This window comes from Heteronotia binoei, chromosome 2 (genome assembly GCF_032191835.1).
Source record: "Heteronotia binoei isolate CCM8104 ecotype False Entrance Well chromosome 2, APGP_CSIRO_Hbin_v1, whole genome shotgun sequence".
Classification (NCBI taxonomy): Eukaryota; Metazoa; Chordata; class Lepidosauria; order Squamata; family Gekkonidae; genus Heteronotia; species Heteronotia binoei.
The window spans coordinates 127,723,766-127,741,028 of NC_083224.1; the positions used below are offsets into that span (position 1 = coordinate 127,723,766).

The 17,263-nt window shown below is 41.7% G+C and overlaps 1 protein-coding gene across 1 annotated transcript in view; it reads right to left on the minus strand.

Annotated features, from left to right (window-relative positions):
* Positions 1 to 235: 235 nt before the first annotated feature.
* The window catches only part of PTGER3 (prostaglandin E receptor 3), a 31,077-nt gene continuing 14,049 nt past the window's right edge, over positions 236 to 17,263 (minus strand). The window contains exon 2 of the mRNA XM_060232017.1: positions 236 to 1,107. Within this exon, the coding sequence (XP_060088000.1) occupies positions 823 to 1,107 (285 nt within the window). The 3' untranslated portion in view covers positions 236 to 822. The remainder of the gene's footprint in view (positions 1,108 to 17,263) is intronic.

The following is a 17,263-nucleotide window of genomic DNA, read 5'->3' on the forward strand; positions in this document are numbered from 1 at the left end:
CAAAGAAGTATTCATGACATTGCCCTCAAAATTCACAACAGCAATTAATGCACTATGTGGGAAGAATATTTTAGTGACAAAACACTGTATTTGGGATAACAGAAAATACTGTTCTGGGATAATGCAGTAAACCTCCGAAAGAACCAATCATTGATAGAAGAAATTAGCATTTCACAGTAACAGTAGTAATGATAATAATATTTCACTTGCACAACAAGTGAGTTAACACTATGAGTTAGCATTTGAAAATACCCTTAGTATTTATTGATGATTAATAAATGGTATGGCAACTCCATGCATTTCACTGATCTCTTGTTACAAAAACAGCAAAATCATCAATATATACAACAATATTTTCTGTTCTTCAGTTTCTTCTCCCTCTCCCTGGATTAACATGAACCAATTTTTCTTTCTTTTTCAATGTAAAAAAAAGAAGGCTGGAAATGTCTGACCATTTTAAAACCAGTCTTTTAAATAACTTATTTCACACTCAATCTACATTCATAGTTCCATTTTAAACATTATGGGTTTTTATCCCATGTTGCAGGAAAATCCAAAGGATGTCTTTGGTACATGCACAAAAAAATTGCATTCTGGGCTATGAATTACAAAAGACACATGACTTGTACATTGTTACCTACAGCATTCCCATTTCTTAATAATGTAACTATTTCCTTCAGACAAGGAAAAAATATATATACACCTAAAAGATGACCAAATATATCACTTCCTTATAATGTATATGTAGAGGACATATCTCTGATGCCCTAATTCACAGCAAAATATGGTGATGAACCAAAAGTTGTTTACATGCAAGTTGCTTCAAGCTGTTGTGTGGCTGATTTTGTCCGACAATATGATGGGCTGCCCTTTCCATCCATCCTTAGAGTGGCAAGAGATGGCATTTGCTACCTGGCAAGCCTTTTGCAGGAGAATCTTCCTAAACAGCAGATAAACCCAGGGGTCCAAGATCTGATTCAGTGAGGCCAAGCGGATTGCGGTCAAGAAGAAATTGCACTCTTTGTGAAGTTCTGTGCTTGTTTGATTGCAGGCTGTTTCACATTGATTCATAGAGATAGGGCTGAAGGTGACTTTCAACATGATAATCTATAAAAACAAGAGAAAACATGCATGATGTAGACATAGACTATCTAATTATGAGACATTTCTTTACAAGGGACACTAGGCACCAGTATTAAGGGAATTGTTATTTGAAAAAAATGCACTAAGTCACTGCTGGAGAAGTACAAATATGCCCTTCTTTGGCTCCTGTGCTTTCAATATTTGTTGTTGTGACTTCTTCATGTCACTCATACTTGTTCCTGAGTCATTTGTTTCTTTTACATTATTTTACAGCATTTTTGATACCAAGTATACATCATATCAAATTTCTATATAAAAATTATAGAAGTAATGGGGGGAATTGAAATTTTAATGAGGAAATTTGATGTGAATAAACAAAAAATGGTATCAAAACTCAATGGTAGGCTTGCCAGCCTCCAGATCCCAGCAGGGGACCCCTGGTTTTGCAGGTTTCTCCCTGCCACCAGCCAGCTGGCCAGCAGGGGGAAGCCCCACCCCAATAGCCTCAATGTGCCTTTAAACCTCAGCAGACTTAAAGGAACCTTGCAAACTGCTTGGTCGTTTTCGCACTCACCTTCCGCCGGCGCGACCCCCCTCTTCACCGTGCAGGATCTGTGCGGATTTCGCACTAAACGCTGCGGAGCAGCCAGAAAAGCCGGAAGCTCCTGTCGCAAAAGCCGCGCAAACGCCAAACTGCTTTTTGGCGGTTTCAGTTTGAGCAGCTTTTGCGCCGGGAGCTTCCGGCTTTTCTGGCTGCTCCGCAGCGTTTAGTGCGAAATCCGCGCAGATCCTGTGCGGTGAAGAGGGGGGTCGCGCCGGCGGAAGGTGAGTGCGAAAACGACCCTTGAGTTTTGAACTGTGTGTGTGCCTTTAAATCTCAGCCTACATGGATGAGGTGAGCAAGCAAAGTCACTTGGCTCTTCCTGATGACTATGTGAACCATGTGAGAAAGGAAGAGAAGCCAGTACCGTCCCTGTGATTGTTTTGCATTTGTTTCAGAAGTTGTGCATATAGTAAAATGGAGTTAGAACCTGATTATGGAATGGAAAAGAACTCCATCCCCTAGGCTGCTCTCCTTTTCTTTTCCTGTTAGTCTGAAGAAGTTGGTTGAAATACAGCAGATGTTACATTCAGCAACTTCTGCGAGTAAATTGCCCCAGTGAGATCACAAAAGTATGTGCTTGCAAACTGTTTATTTTGGCTCCTTTGACTCTGTGTGTGTGTGGTCACTTTCATTTAGTGGAAGTGCAGCTGCTGGGGGATGAGGAAAAGGAGACTGAATTCAGGGGAATTTTTATTTATTTGTTTCAGGGAATGGGAAAGTCTCCAAGCTCCACCTCCAAAGTTCCCATATATTTTCTGAGTTGGACCTGCCCACCCTACTTATTGGTTTGATCCACACAGGAGGTAACCTAGTTGAAACTGTACACTTTGGATTATGTTAGGGTTGCCACATGAGGGTTGAGAAATTCTTGAAGCCTGGGGTTTGGGGAGGGGAGGGACCTCAGCCTTCCAAAGCAGCCATTGATAAACTTCTGACACACGGATAGAGTGGCTGAAAGTTCAAAATCATTTAAAGAGGTTAAGAGGGTAAGAGGCTTTCTCATTTTTTGGTACTACCATCGTGTGTTATAGGGTTTTGAAATAGTACAAAGTCTTTTAAAACAGAAACAAGCCTTGTGCATGGATTTTTATATCATTCCACCACATCTGTTCTCTGCCTCCAGTCTGAACCAGTAAGCTAAGACATAATTCCTAGCCCTAGACCCAACCTCATGTGGTTATGATCTTAATCAAGAAATGACCCAAAACTGAGGTTTCTGTTTAAAAAAAATTACTCGTATGAAATCATCAGGGACTGCAGAACAAACAGAAACACACTTTTCTCCATCTCATAAAAAGCTGTATAGCAAAGTAGCTTTGCATCTCTATTTTATATTTTTCTGATCCACTCGTTTTTCTGAAAAGTACAAGAGACCACAGGATTGGCTGACATTCATTTTCTGTTCCCTAAGCTCCCTATAAAGACATGCTCTTGCCTTGTGGGGAAGTGATGATGACCACTTTGCTTATGACTGAATTTTCACCATTTACCAAATGACTCACCTTTCCCAAACAGGGCGAGGTGATTGATATTAACCTGCCTTCCTTATAAAACGTATCAATGACTCTGGCTTATTTCATCATTTTAGTGGTTTGGGATCTGCTACAGTCCATTGCTTTGGGCACCACAGGGTTATTATCAGATGTCCTAGAAAATCTGGGAACATGCTGCAGCTTTTTCTACCACCTTGCATGAGTCCTCTGGAAAGTTGAAAATGCAGGCTCAAAGAGAAGCCAAAGTGTGAGCTTTTCCCACATGGTTTCAGTTTTTTTATTTTATCCTTGTGGCTTCCACATTGCTAGAGAAACAGAAAGATTTGAAAGTCTGTTGTGGTAACACTTTCTTTAAAGTATAAAAGAGTCAAAGCAAGCAGATAAGAGGAGAAAAATAAAAATGAAAACTAGCAAGTATTCATAAGAACCAGAAAAAGGACTTTGCTTTGCTATCTCCCAGGCCACCCACTTCAGCACAACCTAATTGTAATATTCCAAATCATTACTACAACATAAAAGTTATTATTATAACCATGACTACCTTCTCACCTGTACTTATCTAAAAGGACTCAAAGAATATTTAGTGTTCTGTTCTCAGTTTGTTTTAGAGGCCAATGCCAGGTCTTGTTTTAAAACTCTGGAACAGGACAGATATGGCACACTTTTAAATTTATTGTCATGTAAGCATAAAGTAGCCTAGATGGACCCTCACAAGAAGACAGTGGAAATTAGGGATGAGTGCAAACCAGGAAAGCCTGGTTCAGGGGGTTCAGAAACTGGGTGGCCCCAAACTGAACACCCAAACAAAACCTGCTTAAACTGAACTGGTTCAGGGTCCCCCAGGTGACACACACATGCCACCCCATGCCGTGTTGAGCGCACCCCTGGCATGCCTGCATCATCCAGAAGTGATGCAAGTGTATTGGCCCCCCAATGTACATGTGTTACTTCAGGCACTGTCGGGCACATCCTCCAACACATCTGCATTTCGTGGAAGTGCTGCAAGCACATTGGGTGACACACTCACATCACTTCCAGATGATGCAGGCACACTAGGGACAACACCCAATGCTGCCCAGAATGGATCATAGAGTTGGAAGGGACCTCCAGGGTTATCTAATCCAAACTCCTGTACAATGTAGGAAATTAACAAATACCTTCCCGCACACATACATCCCCAGTGACTCCTGCTCCATGCCCAGAAGATGGAAAAAACCTCCAGGATCCCTTGCCAATCTGGCCTGGAGAAAAAATTCTGACTAACCCACAAGAGTCAATCAGCATTTCCCTGGGTGTGTAAGAAGGGGCCACAAGAATTAAGCACTGATGCAACTGTACATAAAATCCAAAATATTATATTATTACAAATTAATGTACACTACAATTCTGTATGTTCAAAAATACTGCACCATACAGATATACAAATTGTCTTCTTCAAAGGATGTAAGGAAGGAGTGTGGTATTTCTGTTACACTATTAGTAAATTATAACAGAGTGTCCACCTGTAACAGCATCTAAACAGATCTGTTCTTTGAGAAAGCTTTAGAATATGCTAATATTCACATTAGAGAAAGAAGGAAGATCTATACGGTGAAGGGGTTTTTTTGCGGACTAAAATTGAATATTGAACATTTAAGGAGTTGTTATTAATAGTGTGACTTGGAAATACTACACTCCTTCCTTACATCCTTTGAAGAAGACAATTTGTATAATATCTGTATAGTACAGTCTTTTCGAACATACAGAATTGTAGTGTACATTAATTTGTCTGTAATAATGTAATATTTTGGATTTTATGTACTGTATTGGTACACAGTTCTTTTGGATTACTGTTCTTGTTACAGTGTAACTCACAGAATCAGCATTGCTGTCAGATGGCCATCTAACCTCTGTTTAAAAACCTCCAAGGAAGGAGAGCCCACCACCACCTGAGGAAGCCTGTTCCACTGCGGAACTGCTCTGTTAGGAAGTTCTTCCTAATGTTTAGCTGGAAACTCTTGGCACATTGATGGGCCAAAAAACTAAACTTAACTAAGCAGAAGCTCAGTGAGTGTTCAGGGGTTATGAACTGACCAAAGTTTGGTCTGAACTTTGGCTCTGGTGCAGGTCTCTGCCCATCCCTAGTGGAAATGGCCCCTTTTGTTCAAGATGTGGTAAGTGTTCTTGTAATATTTGGGGGCCTCAGCAGACTTTAGGGTTGCCAAGTCCAATTCAAGAAATATCTGGGGGCTTTGGGGGTGGAGCCAGGAGACTTTGGGGGTGGAGCCATGAGACATTAGGGGTGGAGCCAAGATCAAGGCTGTGACAAGCATAATTGAACTCCAAAGGGAGTTCTGGCCATCACATTTAAAGGGACGGCACACCTTTTCAATTCCTTCCTTCCATAGGAAATAATGAAGGATAGGGGCACCTTCTTTTGGGGCTCATAGAATTGGACCCCTGGTCCAATCTTTTTGAAACTTGGGGGGTATTTTGGGGAGAGCCACTAGATGCTATACTGAAACTTCAGTGCCTCTACCCCAAAAAACAGCCCCCCCAGAGCCCCAGATACCCGCAGATCAATTCTCCATGATTTTCTATGGGAATAAATCTCCATAGGGAATAATAGAGTTCCCAGCAGATATTTCCCTCCCCTCCCCCTGCTTTCTGACAACCCTGAAATGGGGGAAGGGCCTCCAAACCGGGGGATCCCCTGCCCCCACTTGGGGATTGGCAACCCTAGCAGACTTCCTGAACAATTTGAATGGGAAGCCATGTTTTAGTGAGGGAACTTGAAATAAGAACTTTAATTGAATAAGAGACCTTGAATGGAATGAGAATGGAATGAGAGGAATGGAGTTAGCTGCTCAGTCCTAGCTATGTTTACTTAAAGATAAGTGCCACTAAAATGAATGGTGCTTACTGCAAGAAAGTACACATTAGACTGTAGTGCACCAAGTAAATCAAAATAACCTTTGTAATATCCCCTGAGAATCAGGACCAAAATTAACCTGTTCATGAAATGTCAGTACATCAAGTCTTTGATATGATTGATCATGCCTATGTATATTTTACAATGATCTAATCTTGAAAAAGTAGTTCATTCTCTATTGTAACTGCTGTTTCAGTCTGTTCAATCTCTCTCATACAGAGAAGGTAGTGATATTACTAAAGTGCTTCAGAAAGATAGTTAACTTTTGAAAGATACATGCACACTTTCTAGAAACAGATTTTATTGTATTTATTAGGGGTCCCAATCCCCCCGCTTTAGCGGGAGACTTCTGGGTTCCCAGCTTAATCTCCCGGTCTTCAAAAATTGAGAACCGGGGGGGGGGGGGAGGGGGGGAGAACATACCTATAGAGCTCCTGAGCAGTTTGTAAAATCCCTGTCCCTTTAAGGCTGGGCAGGAAGGAGGAAACAGGAAGGGCTTTGGAGAACGGCCCCTCCCTTCTTTGCTTTCGTTTTCTCAGCAGGCACAGTTCTCCGGAAGAAGACCAAGTAAGTATTTGTGTGTGTGTGTGTGTGTGAGAGAGGGAGGGGGCAGGAAGGGGGATTCCCTCGTATGGAGGCCCTCCCCCCCTTTAGAAAGCGTGGGGGGGGGGAAATGTCTACTGGGCACTCTATTATTCCCTATGGAGAATGATTCCCATAGGGAATAATAAGGAATTGATCCGTGGGTATTGGGGGCTCTGGGGGGGGGCTATTTTTTGAGGTAGAGGCACCAGATTTTTAGTATAGCATCTAGTGCCTCTCCCCAAAATACCCCCCAAGTTTCAAAACGATTGGACCAGAGGGTCCAATTCTATGAGCCCCAAAAGATGGTGCCCCTATCCTTAATTATTTCCTATGGAAGGAAGGCATTTAAAAAGGTGAGCTGTCCCTTCAAATGTGATGGCCAGAACTCCCTTGGAGTTCAATTATGCTTGTCACACCCTTGTTCCTGGCTCCACCCCCAGTGTCTCCTGGCTCCACCCCCAAAGTCTCCTGGCTCTGCCCCCAAAGTCCCCAGATTTTTCTTTAATTGGACTTGGCAACCCTAGTATTTATCTAAAACATTTCTGTGCTGCCTTTCTCCCAAGTCAGGGTCCCCAAGGAGGTGAAAATGAAAACATTTTAAACATTAAAACAGTGCTAAAATGACCAACATATAAAAAAATATTTTTTTAAATATTAAATAAAAGCTATCAACAGGGAGGATTGTTTAAAAAAATTAAACAGCTATCAACTAGTAAAAATTAGTGAGAATGCCAAATGAAGCTCCAAAAATTCTTCTGCTAGAATTGTGAAGTTATATTATTGATCAAAGAAGTTTCTGTTTTCCATTTTAAACACAATCAGATTTCTAGCTCTCAAGCAGTACTGGCCCAACCACCAGAAAATGTTGGAAACTTAGGGTTACGAACCTCCAATTGAGGCCTGGAGACCTCACAGAACAGAGATCAGTTCTACTGGAGAAAATTGTTGCTTTGGGGGTGGACTCTATGTCATTATACCCTGCTGCAGTCCCTCCTGAAGCTCCACCCCTAACCCAGAGTTGGCAACCTTAAGGCAACTGCTAGGACACCAGATTCGGAGAGATACCAAATAAGCAAGAGGAGCCTTCTCTTTCCTAGAAGCTGCCACCATTCTCCATATTTCTTTCCCTTCCTCCTAGCCCTGCCTAAGCACAACTGTCTCCAATCTCCACTGCTGCTCCACCATGACCACCTACTAGCTCAATTGAGAGAGTGGCATGGTGTCTGAAGACACATCAGACACTTTGTGAGATAAGGGGGTTGAGAGAGTTCTGAAAGAACTGTGATTGGCCCAAGATCAACTTAGTAGGCTACATGTGGAGGAGTGGGGAATCAAACCTGGTTCTCCAGAATAAAGTCTACCACCCTTAAAACTATACCAGACTGGCTCAAGAGGAGAGCTAGAAAGATAGAGCATCAGCACTCATGCATAGTCAGCCTCAATGGCCAGCTGTGTGTGACTGCAAACCTACTCTAGGTAGGTAGTAGCAGCATGAGTAGTCATTGCTTGCTTTAGCCGGCCCAACCAGCAACGATGGATCATCTTGCTGTGGATATACTTGGCTCCTGCTGCAGGCTGGCCTTGATTCAGCCCCAACCACCTTCTGTCATGGAATGCCTGCCTGTGGCGACTGAGCAAGGCAATGTAGCCCTTCCCACCATCTCCTGTGTTCCCACGGGAAACCCTCAAAGAAGCCTGGAATCCTGTGGCGGGAGAAGAAATATTAACATAAATAATAAATTCTGTGATATAACAGGCCTTCTGTAGCTGCCTTTATAAAAAAAATTGTGTGATTTTGAAAGACTAATTTATTTTTACATTGCTAATTAATTAATCACCCCATCCTGGCCTATTTGGGGCTCTGGGCAATAAAACAATACACAAGTTAAAAGATAATATATAACTTAATGAATTAAAACTAGAATTAGTTTTTAATGAACTATACATAAAACATTCAAATCCATCACCACTTCTATTTTTTATGTTTTATATAATGATCCAACAAATAACATGAAGTATGAAGCGATTATCTCTAAAATCAATGATAAAAAGGGCAATGATAAAGCAAGGCAAATAACAACAAACAAGCAAAAACACAGATCCATGGGTGGCAATGTGGAGAAATATTATCTGTGCCAGTCAACCAGATCATGTGGATTAAATTACACTGAATAGTACAAGCAACAATTGCCATAGCACAATGACTCTACATATGTTTTACTCTCTGTGACCAGAGCAGAGTCAGCTCCTACTATAGCTGTGAAGGAAACAAGAGCCTCTTTGGGTGATATGCCTTTAAATGGCATGGATTGATGAGATTTCAGACATACAACTGAAATGCATGCACATTGGATTCTGTCAAGTTTGGACACTGGAGCACCACATGGACACCCCCCCCCCCCCGCTGTAGGAGACAAGGCAGGGTGGGGATATAAGCAGCATCCCATCGCATTCCTTATAACATACAGGAACAACAGCACATTGTTTGAACCAGCCTAATTCAGCTCTCATTCTAGCCAAAGGCTGTGAATTCTGGAGAGATTAGGCCCAATAGAAACAAATGGATTTTAATAATATTTTTATTTATTTCATCACATCTAGCTGTTAAAGCTGCACACATAATTCAGAAGTAATTTCTGGTTATTTTCTTGGAGCATTCTTTGTGCTATGTAATCAGGGTCATGATTTTCAACATGTTCAAGTCCTGGATTGGGAAAAACAAAAATTGTAGTTATGTAAAAGACAATATAACATACACATAGGACTACCTCTAACTCCAAGTCTGAAAGCAGTAAAGAGACATAAACTGGAGCGTATCATCTATTACTATGATGTATTCAAGTTATGGGAATTTTGGCTCATAAGACACCTGGGTTTCCATCTTTGCAATATGATACCAGCTTCTCTTCTTTTGTTTCTTGTTGCTATTTGCCTCAATCAGATTTCATTATGGTGTTGATTTAGTAAGGTTATGACTAGCAAAAAAGTATTATCAGAAAAATATAGGAAACAGCAATCATATTAAATAAATAACAGTTAATTTAGGGGGCTAAATTTAGACCTTTTCCACTTGGATGATTACTGTATCTGTAAGTGAAACAGCCACTGAATTCTCAGTAAATAAGAGCACCATTTTAAGCTGAGGCAGGGAGTAAACAGATGTAAAATTCCATCTTTATTTTAACATTTGTATTGCACATTTTCTTCCCAAAGTGGCTTGCAACAATCTAAGTTATTAGCAATTTAAAAATGTAAAAAATAACCTACATCACCCCAAAATTATACACCCAACCAGTTACCTATTGCCTACCTCAAATGCCCACTGAATGATCTCCAGATTGCATGCTAAGACTGCTAGCTCCCCTCCACCAATCAGTTGGTTGGTGTGTGTGTGTGTGGGGGGGGGCTTACCAGCAGGGGAGGCAGGCCTAGACCACTGTCAGTGGAGAACTGATGAAGTTACTTCCAGTGTGTACTGCAATGATGTCATTGCGTTGCCAGCATCAAGGTGATGTTCTGGTATTTGGGCAAAACTTCTATGATAGAAGCCATTTCTACCTCAGAGACTCTGCCCAGCACATCACCAAGATGCCAGTGACATGACAGCATCACTTTCTGTGAGCACTGCAAGCGATGTCACCAGGGGTGGAGTTCTAGCAGGAGCTCTTTTGCATATTAGGTCACACACCCCTGTGTGAGAATAATACCCCTATTTCCAGAACATCATAGTCACCCATTTGGTTGCCAGGGTTCCTGGAGACTCAACTCACACACATCTGCCAGGAGAACATGGGTTTTGTCTATCAAACTGGAAGGGACTTATGAGTACTAACAGCCACAACGTTGCAGCAGCTCTCCATATCTCTCAAGGAGGGCTAACCAGGAGAACAGATGGTTTCCAGTCACTCCATGCAATCCACATCTCGGCCGTTGTAGCGGAAGAAGGTGCGCCGCCAGGAACTTTCCAGGCAAGCGGTTTCCAGCCTCAACCATATAATCCATCTTGGGAGGCTAACACCACCACCAGCTATCTTCTTGCAGTGCCAGACTCCATCACAGCGAAGCGGGAGGCTCACGTACTCAACAGATGCCACCTGTGCATAAAGCCATCAAGCTTTTCTTAGGCGTGGATCCTGTCAGACTGCCTAAGCCTTTGTCCAACGGAACTCAAGACAAAGACTAGTGCCAATGAAAGATTGAAAAGGAGGAAGAACATCTTCACCCAGAGCCATGTTTCTTTGTATAGACCGGGTATTACCTAGGTAGCAATTTGGCTATCTTTTGTCACCTTTTTAGATAAGTTTGATAGACTTTAGTACCTCCCCCAACCCACTTTAATATTTTTTCCCATTCTTTCCCTTAATGGTCATCCTGGAGCCTCTCCCTTGGCCCATTGTTACCTGGAAGTCCAATCAGGTAACTAAAGTCAAGTCTGCTCATTGGCTAGCTATGAGCATCCAATCAGGGACCGTCAAAACTGGCTATTGGCTACTGCATAAGTCCAGCCCTTATGGTCACTGCAGGGCCTCCCCTTTTTTCTGATGTCATGTACCAGCTGACCACTGTCATTCGCCCCTGTACCTTCCATCCCCTAAGAGCTCAAGGTAGTCCTTATAACCTGTGACCCAGCTCCCCACAGGCGTGCATCTAGCAGTACCACAGTTCCGCTGTCTAGATACATCCCCAATTCCTGATCAGTTGAGGGTCCCCTCCCCCTAGTCCTTGTTCGTCGCCATTGGAACCTTCCTTGAAGACTAGAATCAGTAATTATTACCCTGTTTGTCCATCCTTGTGTTGTATCTGCATCTCTCTCTACTTTTCTTAGGACTGTATGTATGTTTTATGAGTTATTCATCTTGTATGTGTGTCTATATTTTTCTATAATAAATTTTAATTGTTTTTACTTAGTGTCCCTGGTAATTTTAAGCAATAATTTCTGGACGTATATCCTGTATACATAGATTCAAAGATCCTTTTTAAGCCAGGTGCCCACCTGTCAATTCCCCAACCTTGTTTTGAGGGCATTTTGGCTTACACCTGATATAGCCAATCCTCCAAGAGCTTACAAAAAAGAGCCTTGTAAGCTCTTGGAGGATTGGCTACATCAGGGATGTGCGGCCTAATATGCAAAGGAGCTTCTGCTAGAATTCCACCCCTGGATGTCACCATGTTGTTGGCAATGAGGCCTAGGTCATCCTGCCACTCCTGGCAAGTCCCCCCCCCCCAACTGGTTACCAGGAAAAATGTAGCAACCCTATTGCATACCCTTTTAAAAATCAACAACAAACTCTATCTTTTCACCTCTTCTGGGAGGCCATTTTACAGAGTGTGAGACACAATGGGAAAAGCCTGTAATCAAGTCAGAGCTGATCTTCCTAGCATGCACAGCAGAATTATATTTCCAGAAATTTCTGGAAGTAAAAGTGTCACATAGGGTTGCCAGACCCAAGGACCCAGTGGGGGGATCCCCTGGTTTTGGGGCTTCTCTGTGCCATGGACCAGCTGGCCAGCAGAGAAAACCCTGTGACTGCCTCAAGGCCACATCAGCAAGTGTATATGGAGGAGTCGGGAATCAAACCCAGTTCTCCCAGATAATAGTCCATGCATTTAACCACTACACCAAACTGGCTCTTGTCCCCAATGCAATGATGTCACTTCTGGGTGACAATATCACACTGGGAACACTGCACCCCCCAAAAAAAAATCCCCCTGCCAAACATAGTTTCTGAGTTGTCTTTACATAAGAAGAGCCATGCTGGATCAGACCAAAGAAACATCAAGTTCAGCATTCTGTTCACACAGTGGGCAGTTACCTCTAGGAAGTCCACAAACAGGAAGACTGCAACAGCATTATACTGCCTGTCCCTCCCAGCAACTCATTTAAAGAGGCATACTACCTCTGGTACTGAAGAGGGTAGATATCCATCATTATTATTAGCCATTCATAGCCCACTAACACATGAATTTGTCCAAACCCCTTTAAAGCCTTCCAAGTTGGCAGCCATGACCATATCCTGTGCCAGCAAGTTTCACAAATTAATTACGTATTTTTCGCTCCATAAGACGCACCTGAGCATAAGACGCACCTAGTTTTTAGAGCCGTTTGTGTGAATTTAGAGGCATTTGTGTGAATTTTTTGCAGTATTCGCTCCTTAAGACGCACACACTTTTCCCTCCACTTTTTGGGGGGGCAAAAGTGAGTCTTATGGTGCAAAAAATACTGTACATGCTTACATGGAAAAATGCTTCTTTTTGTCTGTATTGAATCTTCCACTGTCAGCTTCAGTGGATGATCTCAGCTTCTAGTATTTTGGGAGAGGTAAAAAAGTTTTTCTCTGTCCACTTTCTCCATGCCATGCGTAATTTTATAAATCTCACTTTACTCACTTTTTTTCTAAGCTACTGTTTTAACTGATCCTCATAGGACAGCTGCTCTCATCCATTGATCATGTTGATTGCTCTTTTCTGCATCTTTTCAGATTTTACAATATTGTTTTCCAAATGTGGTGACCAGACCTGTACACACTATTCCAAGATAGATTTGTATAAGGGCAGCATAATAGCAGCAGTTTTATTCTCTATTCTTGTTCTAATTGTGGCCAGCATAGAAGGGTTTTTTTTTCCTACAGCAGTCACACACTGGGAGGACATTTTCTTTTACTTCCTCAAGGTCCCTTTCTTGTTCTGTTGCTGCCAGGTCAGATCCCATCAGTGTATATATGAAGTTGGGATTATTTGTGCCAAATAATCCCCATTCCCCTCCCCCCACCCCCTACACACTCTCCAATTTGAAGACATCCTTTTGGAGCTCTTCAAAATCTGTTTTTGTATTAACCACCCTAAATAACTTGGTGTCATCTGCAAACCTGACCATCTCACTACCCACCCCTAATTCCAGATAATCTATGAACAAGTTAAAAAGCAATACAGATTCCTGAGGGTCCCCACTGTTCACATCCCTTCATTGTGAGAACTGACCATTTAGTCCTACTCTTTTTTATTGTGTTTTTAACCAATTTCCAAACCATTTATGGGCAGCCCCATATAGCGTGCATTACAGTCTTGGTGTTATTGTAGCATGGATTAGTGTTGCTACCATGGAATATACATTTCTATGTCTAATGTAGTTGTAGAAGTAGAAAATAGCTAGCGTCCACTAGCACCTTCAAGACTAACCATTTTCTCCAGGGAAGCTGATCCCTTTCATCTGGAGATCAATGTAGTTGTGGAAAGGAACTCTTTATTGCTATACTAACCCAGTAACAAATGTTCATCTAAATGTACCCCTACGTTCTTAACTGAGCCAGTCAACATAAGATTTGGTCCCTCCCAAACTGGTGGCATCAGTTACAGAGCATCAGCTTTGCTAATCAAACCATTTTGTCTTATCTGGAATTAGTTTCAGTTTGTTTTCAGTCACTTAACCACAGGTTGAAGGCTTTGGCCTGGGATGGAGATGAGATTGAGAACCTTAATGTCACAGAGGAATGTTATCTGCTTTTCTAAAATTAATGGTGCTAAGAAATTATTGTAGGCATAGTTCCAAATTAATGGGAAAAAATCACATTAGCTTGCTGGCTTTGAAGAAAACATCTCAAAACCAGTTGAAATCCAGAACTTTGTTGCCAGCCAATTGTCAGCTGTTTGTTGCCAGCTAGTTTTTGGCATTATTGATTTTTCTGTACCACAGCATCGGAAGGTGCGTCATTGAAACTTCTGGTATTGCAGATAGCTTTCAATGAAACTTCATTCAGCTTTGCTATTTACTAAGGGTGTTTATTGTGGTCTTTGTTCTATGAGAACACTAGGATTAAAGAAAGTTTTTGCCTGAGGGTAACTCCATACAATGGAGTGGATTGGACTTATTCAGTGGTTGTTTATTGTTTTTTCCTTGAAGTGATCTGCGGAAAACAATGCAATGTTTGATATAATTTTGCACTTTATAGATATAATATAAATTTGAACTAAAACCCATAAAGTGAATATATTTATTATATTTCATTTAATTATTTCCACAGTTGCATTTTTTGTAATTCATTGCATTTATACCATGGTCCTTATTAGCTAGGGTTGCCAGGTCCAATTCAGAAAATATCTGGGGACTTCAGGGGTGAACCCAGGAGACTTTCCCATTCCCTAAAATAAATAAATAAAAATACAGCAGTGCAGTTCCCCTGAATACAGTCATCATTTTCTTGTCCCCCAGCAGCTAAACTTCCACTAAATGAAAGTGAACACACACTCTCTCACAAAGCAGCCAAAATAAACACAGTTAGCAAGCACACACTTTTGTGATCTCACTGGGGCAATTTACTCATGTTGCTGAATATAACCATCTGCTGTATTTCAACCAACTTCTTCAGACTAATAGGAAAATGGAAGCACAGCCTAGGGGGTGAAGTTTTCCTCCAAACAGAGGGACTGAGAGCAACATGGCTTTCTCTGCTTGCCCTGCACCACTACAGCTTTCCTCTTGACGATATTTGAATGTGAACACACATTCAGAAACACAAATAGTTGCAATCCTCTTCTAAACCTGCTGAGGTTTGAAGGCACATGTGGCTGTTGGTGCAGAGCTTTCCCCCCCACTGGTGGTGGGGAGGAGCCTGAGAAACTGGGGGATCCCCCGCCTGGATCTGGGGACTGGCAAGCGCACTATTAGCACATAGTTTCCTCTAGAGTAGGGGAACTGATTGGTCTAGAAATCAGTTGTAATTTCAGGAAATCTCAAGGCACCACCTGGAGGTTGGCAACCTTAAGTCAGAACCAATGCTTTAGGTACCCTACAAGATAAGTCTAATAGCTACTTCAACGTTGTTAATAATCACCTTTCTATTGCAACTACTCAATATATCCCACATCATTCTCAATTGTTCCTTGACCCTCAAGCAGCTTTAAGAGATGCCTCTAGAACAAGGGCTACACAATAAAAGGAAATAAGGAAAGATCTATTTTGCAAGCAGAGGTAACCGAGAGCTAAACTCATGGCTGGCTCAAAATATCGTAGGTGAAGTATAATTTTCTGAAGTACAGTGAAGCACAGTGAAGCTTAGGTGAAGTACAATTTTCTGGCCTTCCCCACTTCCATGAGTGCTGTCACATTGTGAAAACTGTAACATTTGTTAAGATGATAGATGCTGTAGATCAGAATACAACCCAGGCTTAAACTGTGCCACCAACCAGAAAACAGACAATAACCTTGTTATAGACCAGATAAAGTTAGTCAAGGCACTAGGCTTGTCAGCTCTGGACTGGGAAATATCTGGAGATGCTGGGGGTGAAGCCTGGGAAGGGGAGGGTTTGGGGAGGGCCCTTACCAGGGTATAATGCCATTGAGTCCACACTCCAAAACAGCCATTTTCTCCAGGGAAACTGACCTTTGTCATCTGGAGACTGTAATAATGTGAGATCTCCAAGCCCCATCTGATGGCTGGCAACCCTACAAGGCACATTCTGCCAGTCAACAGAAGTGGGGATAGAGAGAATGCTTGATAGGAATTCCTCACTTAAATTGTTTTAGGAGAAAGGAAAGGGAAATCTGGCTCTGGGAGGAGAGAAGAGCACTTTTAATTTTGGAGGGGGGGGGACTTGGGGAAGTGAAAAGTAATGATCAGGTGCCGTCCAGACTAGTTTATAGAGCAATCTCCCCTCTCCCCCTGTTTTTGGCACATTAAGTGGAGTGACAACTTTCTGCACATTTACCATGTCATATAATTTCCCCATTCTACTTTCAGTCAACACAAATGTAACAGAAAATAAATCAACTGAGATAATTGTTTTTCCCCCTTCTTCAATACGGCCAGAAGCAATTTCTTCCTCTGTGCTTTATAGTTTAGAAAAATTATGTAAACCTCAAATCTACTGTTGCATACTGACAAGAAAACTCAGCATTAATTAATTTTTTAATTTTTGAAATGGATCAAGCATCAGCTGAGTATATCTAAATGATGTGAAAGAGACTAGAAGCAAAATGGAAACATTTCTCTCTGGCTATAATCACGTAAAACATCAGCACAAAGTAGCAAACATATAATTTGATTAATTTCTTTACTTTTTACACATGGGTAGGTCCCATTGCATTGCAGGCTTCAGGCACAATTCAGCAACTTCGAAGGACTGCTCATAATATATGTATGGGAGACCACCTAGGATTTCTATGCAAAGGAAGGCAATGGCAAACCATCCCTGTTAGTCTCTTGTGTTGAAAACTCTATGACAGAGGTGTTGAACTCATTTGTTATGAGGGGCGGATTTGATATAAATGTTGTTTTGTCATTTTGGGTCATGTGTGCCACAAGATGTAACACAAGGTACCAGAGAAATAAACTTTATACAGATGATTTCAGATGCTGGATGACAACAGCAGGTGTGATTGGATTAGGTGTGATATGCAGAGGGATAGCAGGTGTGGAAATATTAGCATTGGTAATGAGACCTAGGTCTTAGTTTAGTATAGGATTCAGTCCAGGAGGATGCAAAGAATAAATGGAAATAAGCCTGAACAAGTGAGCAGTGACTCACAAAAGGACATACCCTACCACAAATGTTGTTAGTCTTTAAGGTGCTGCTGGACTCTTATTCTTTCTA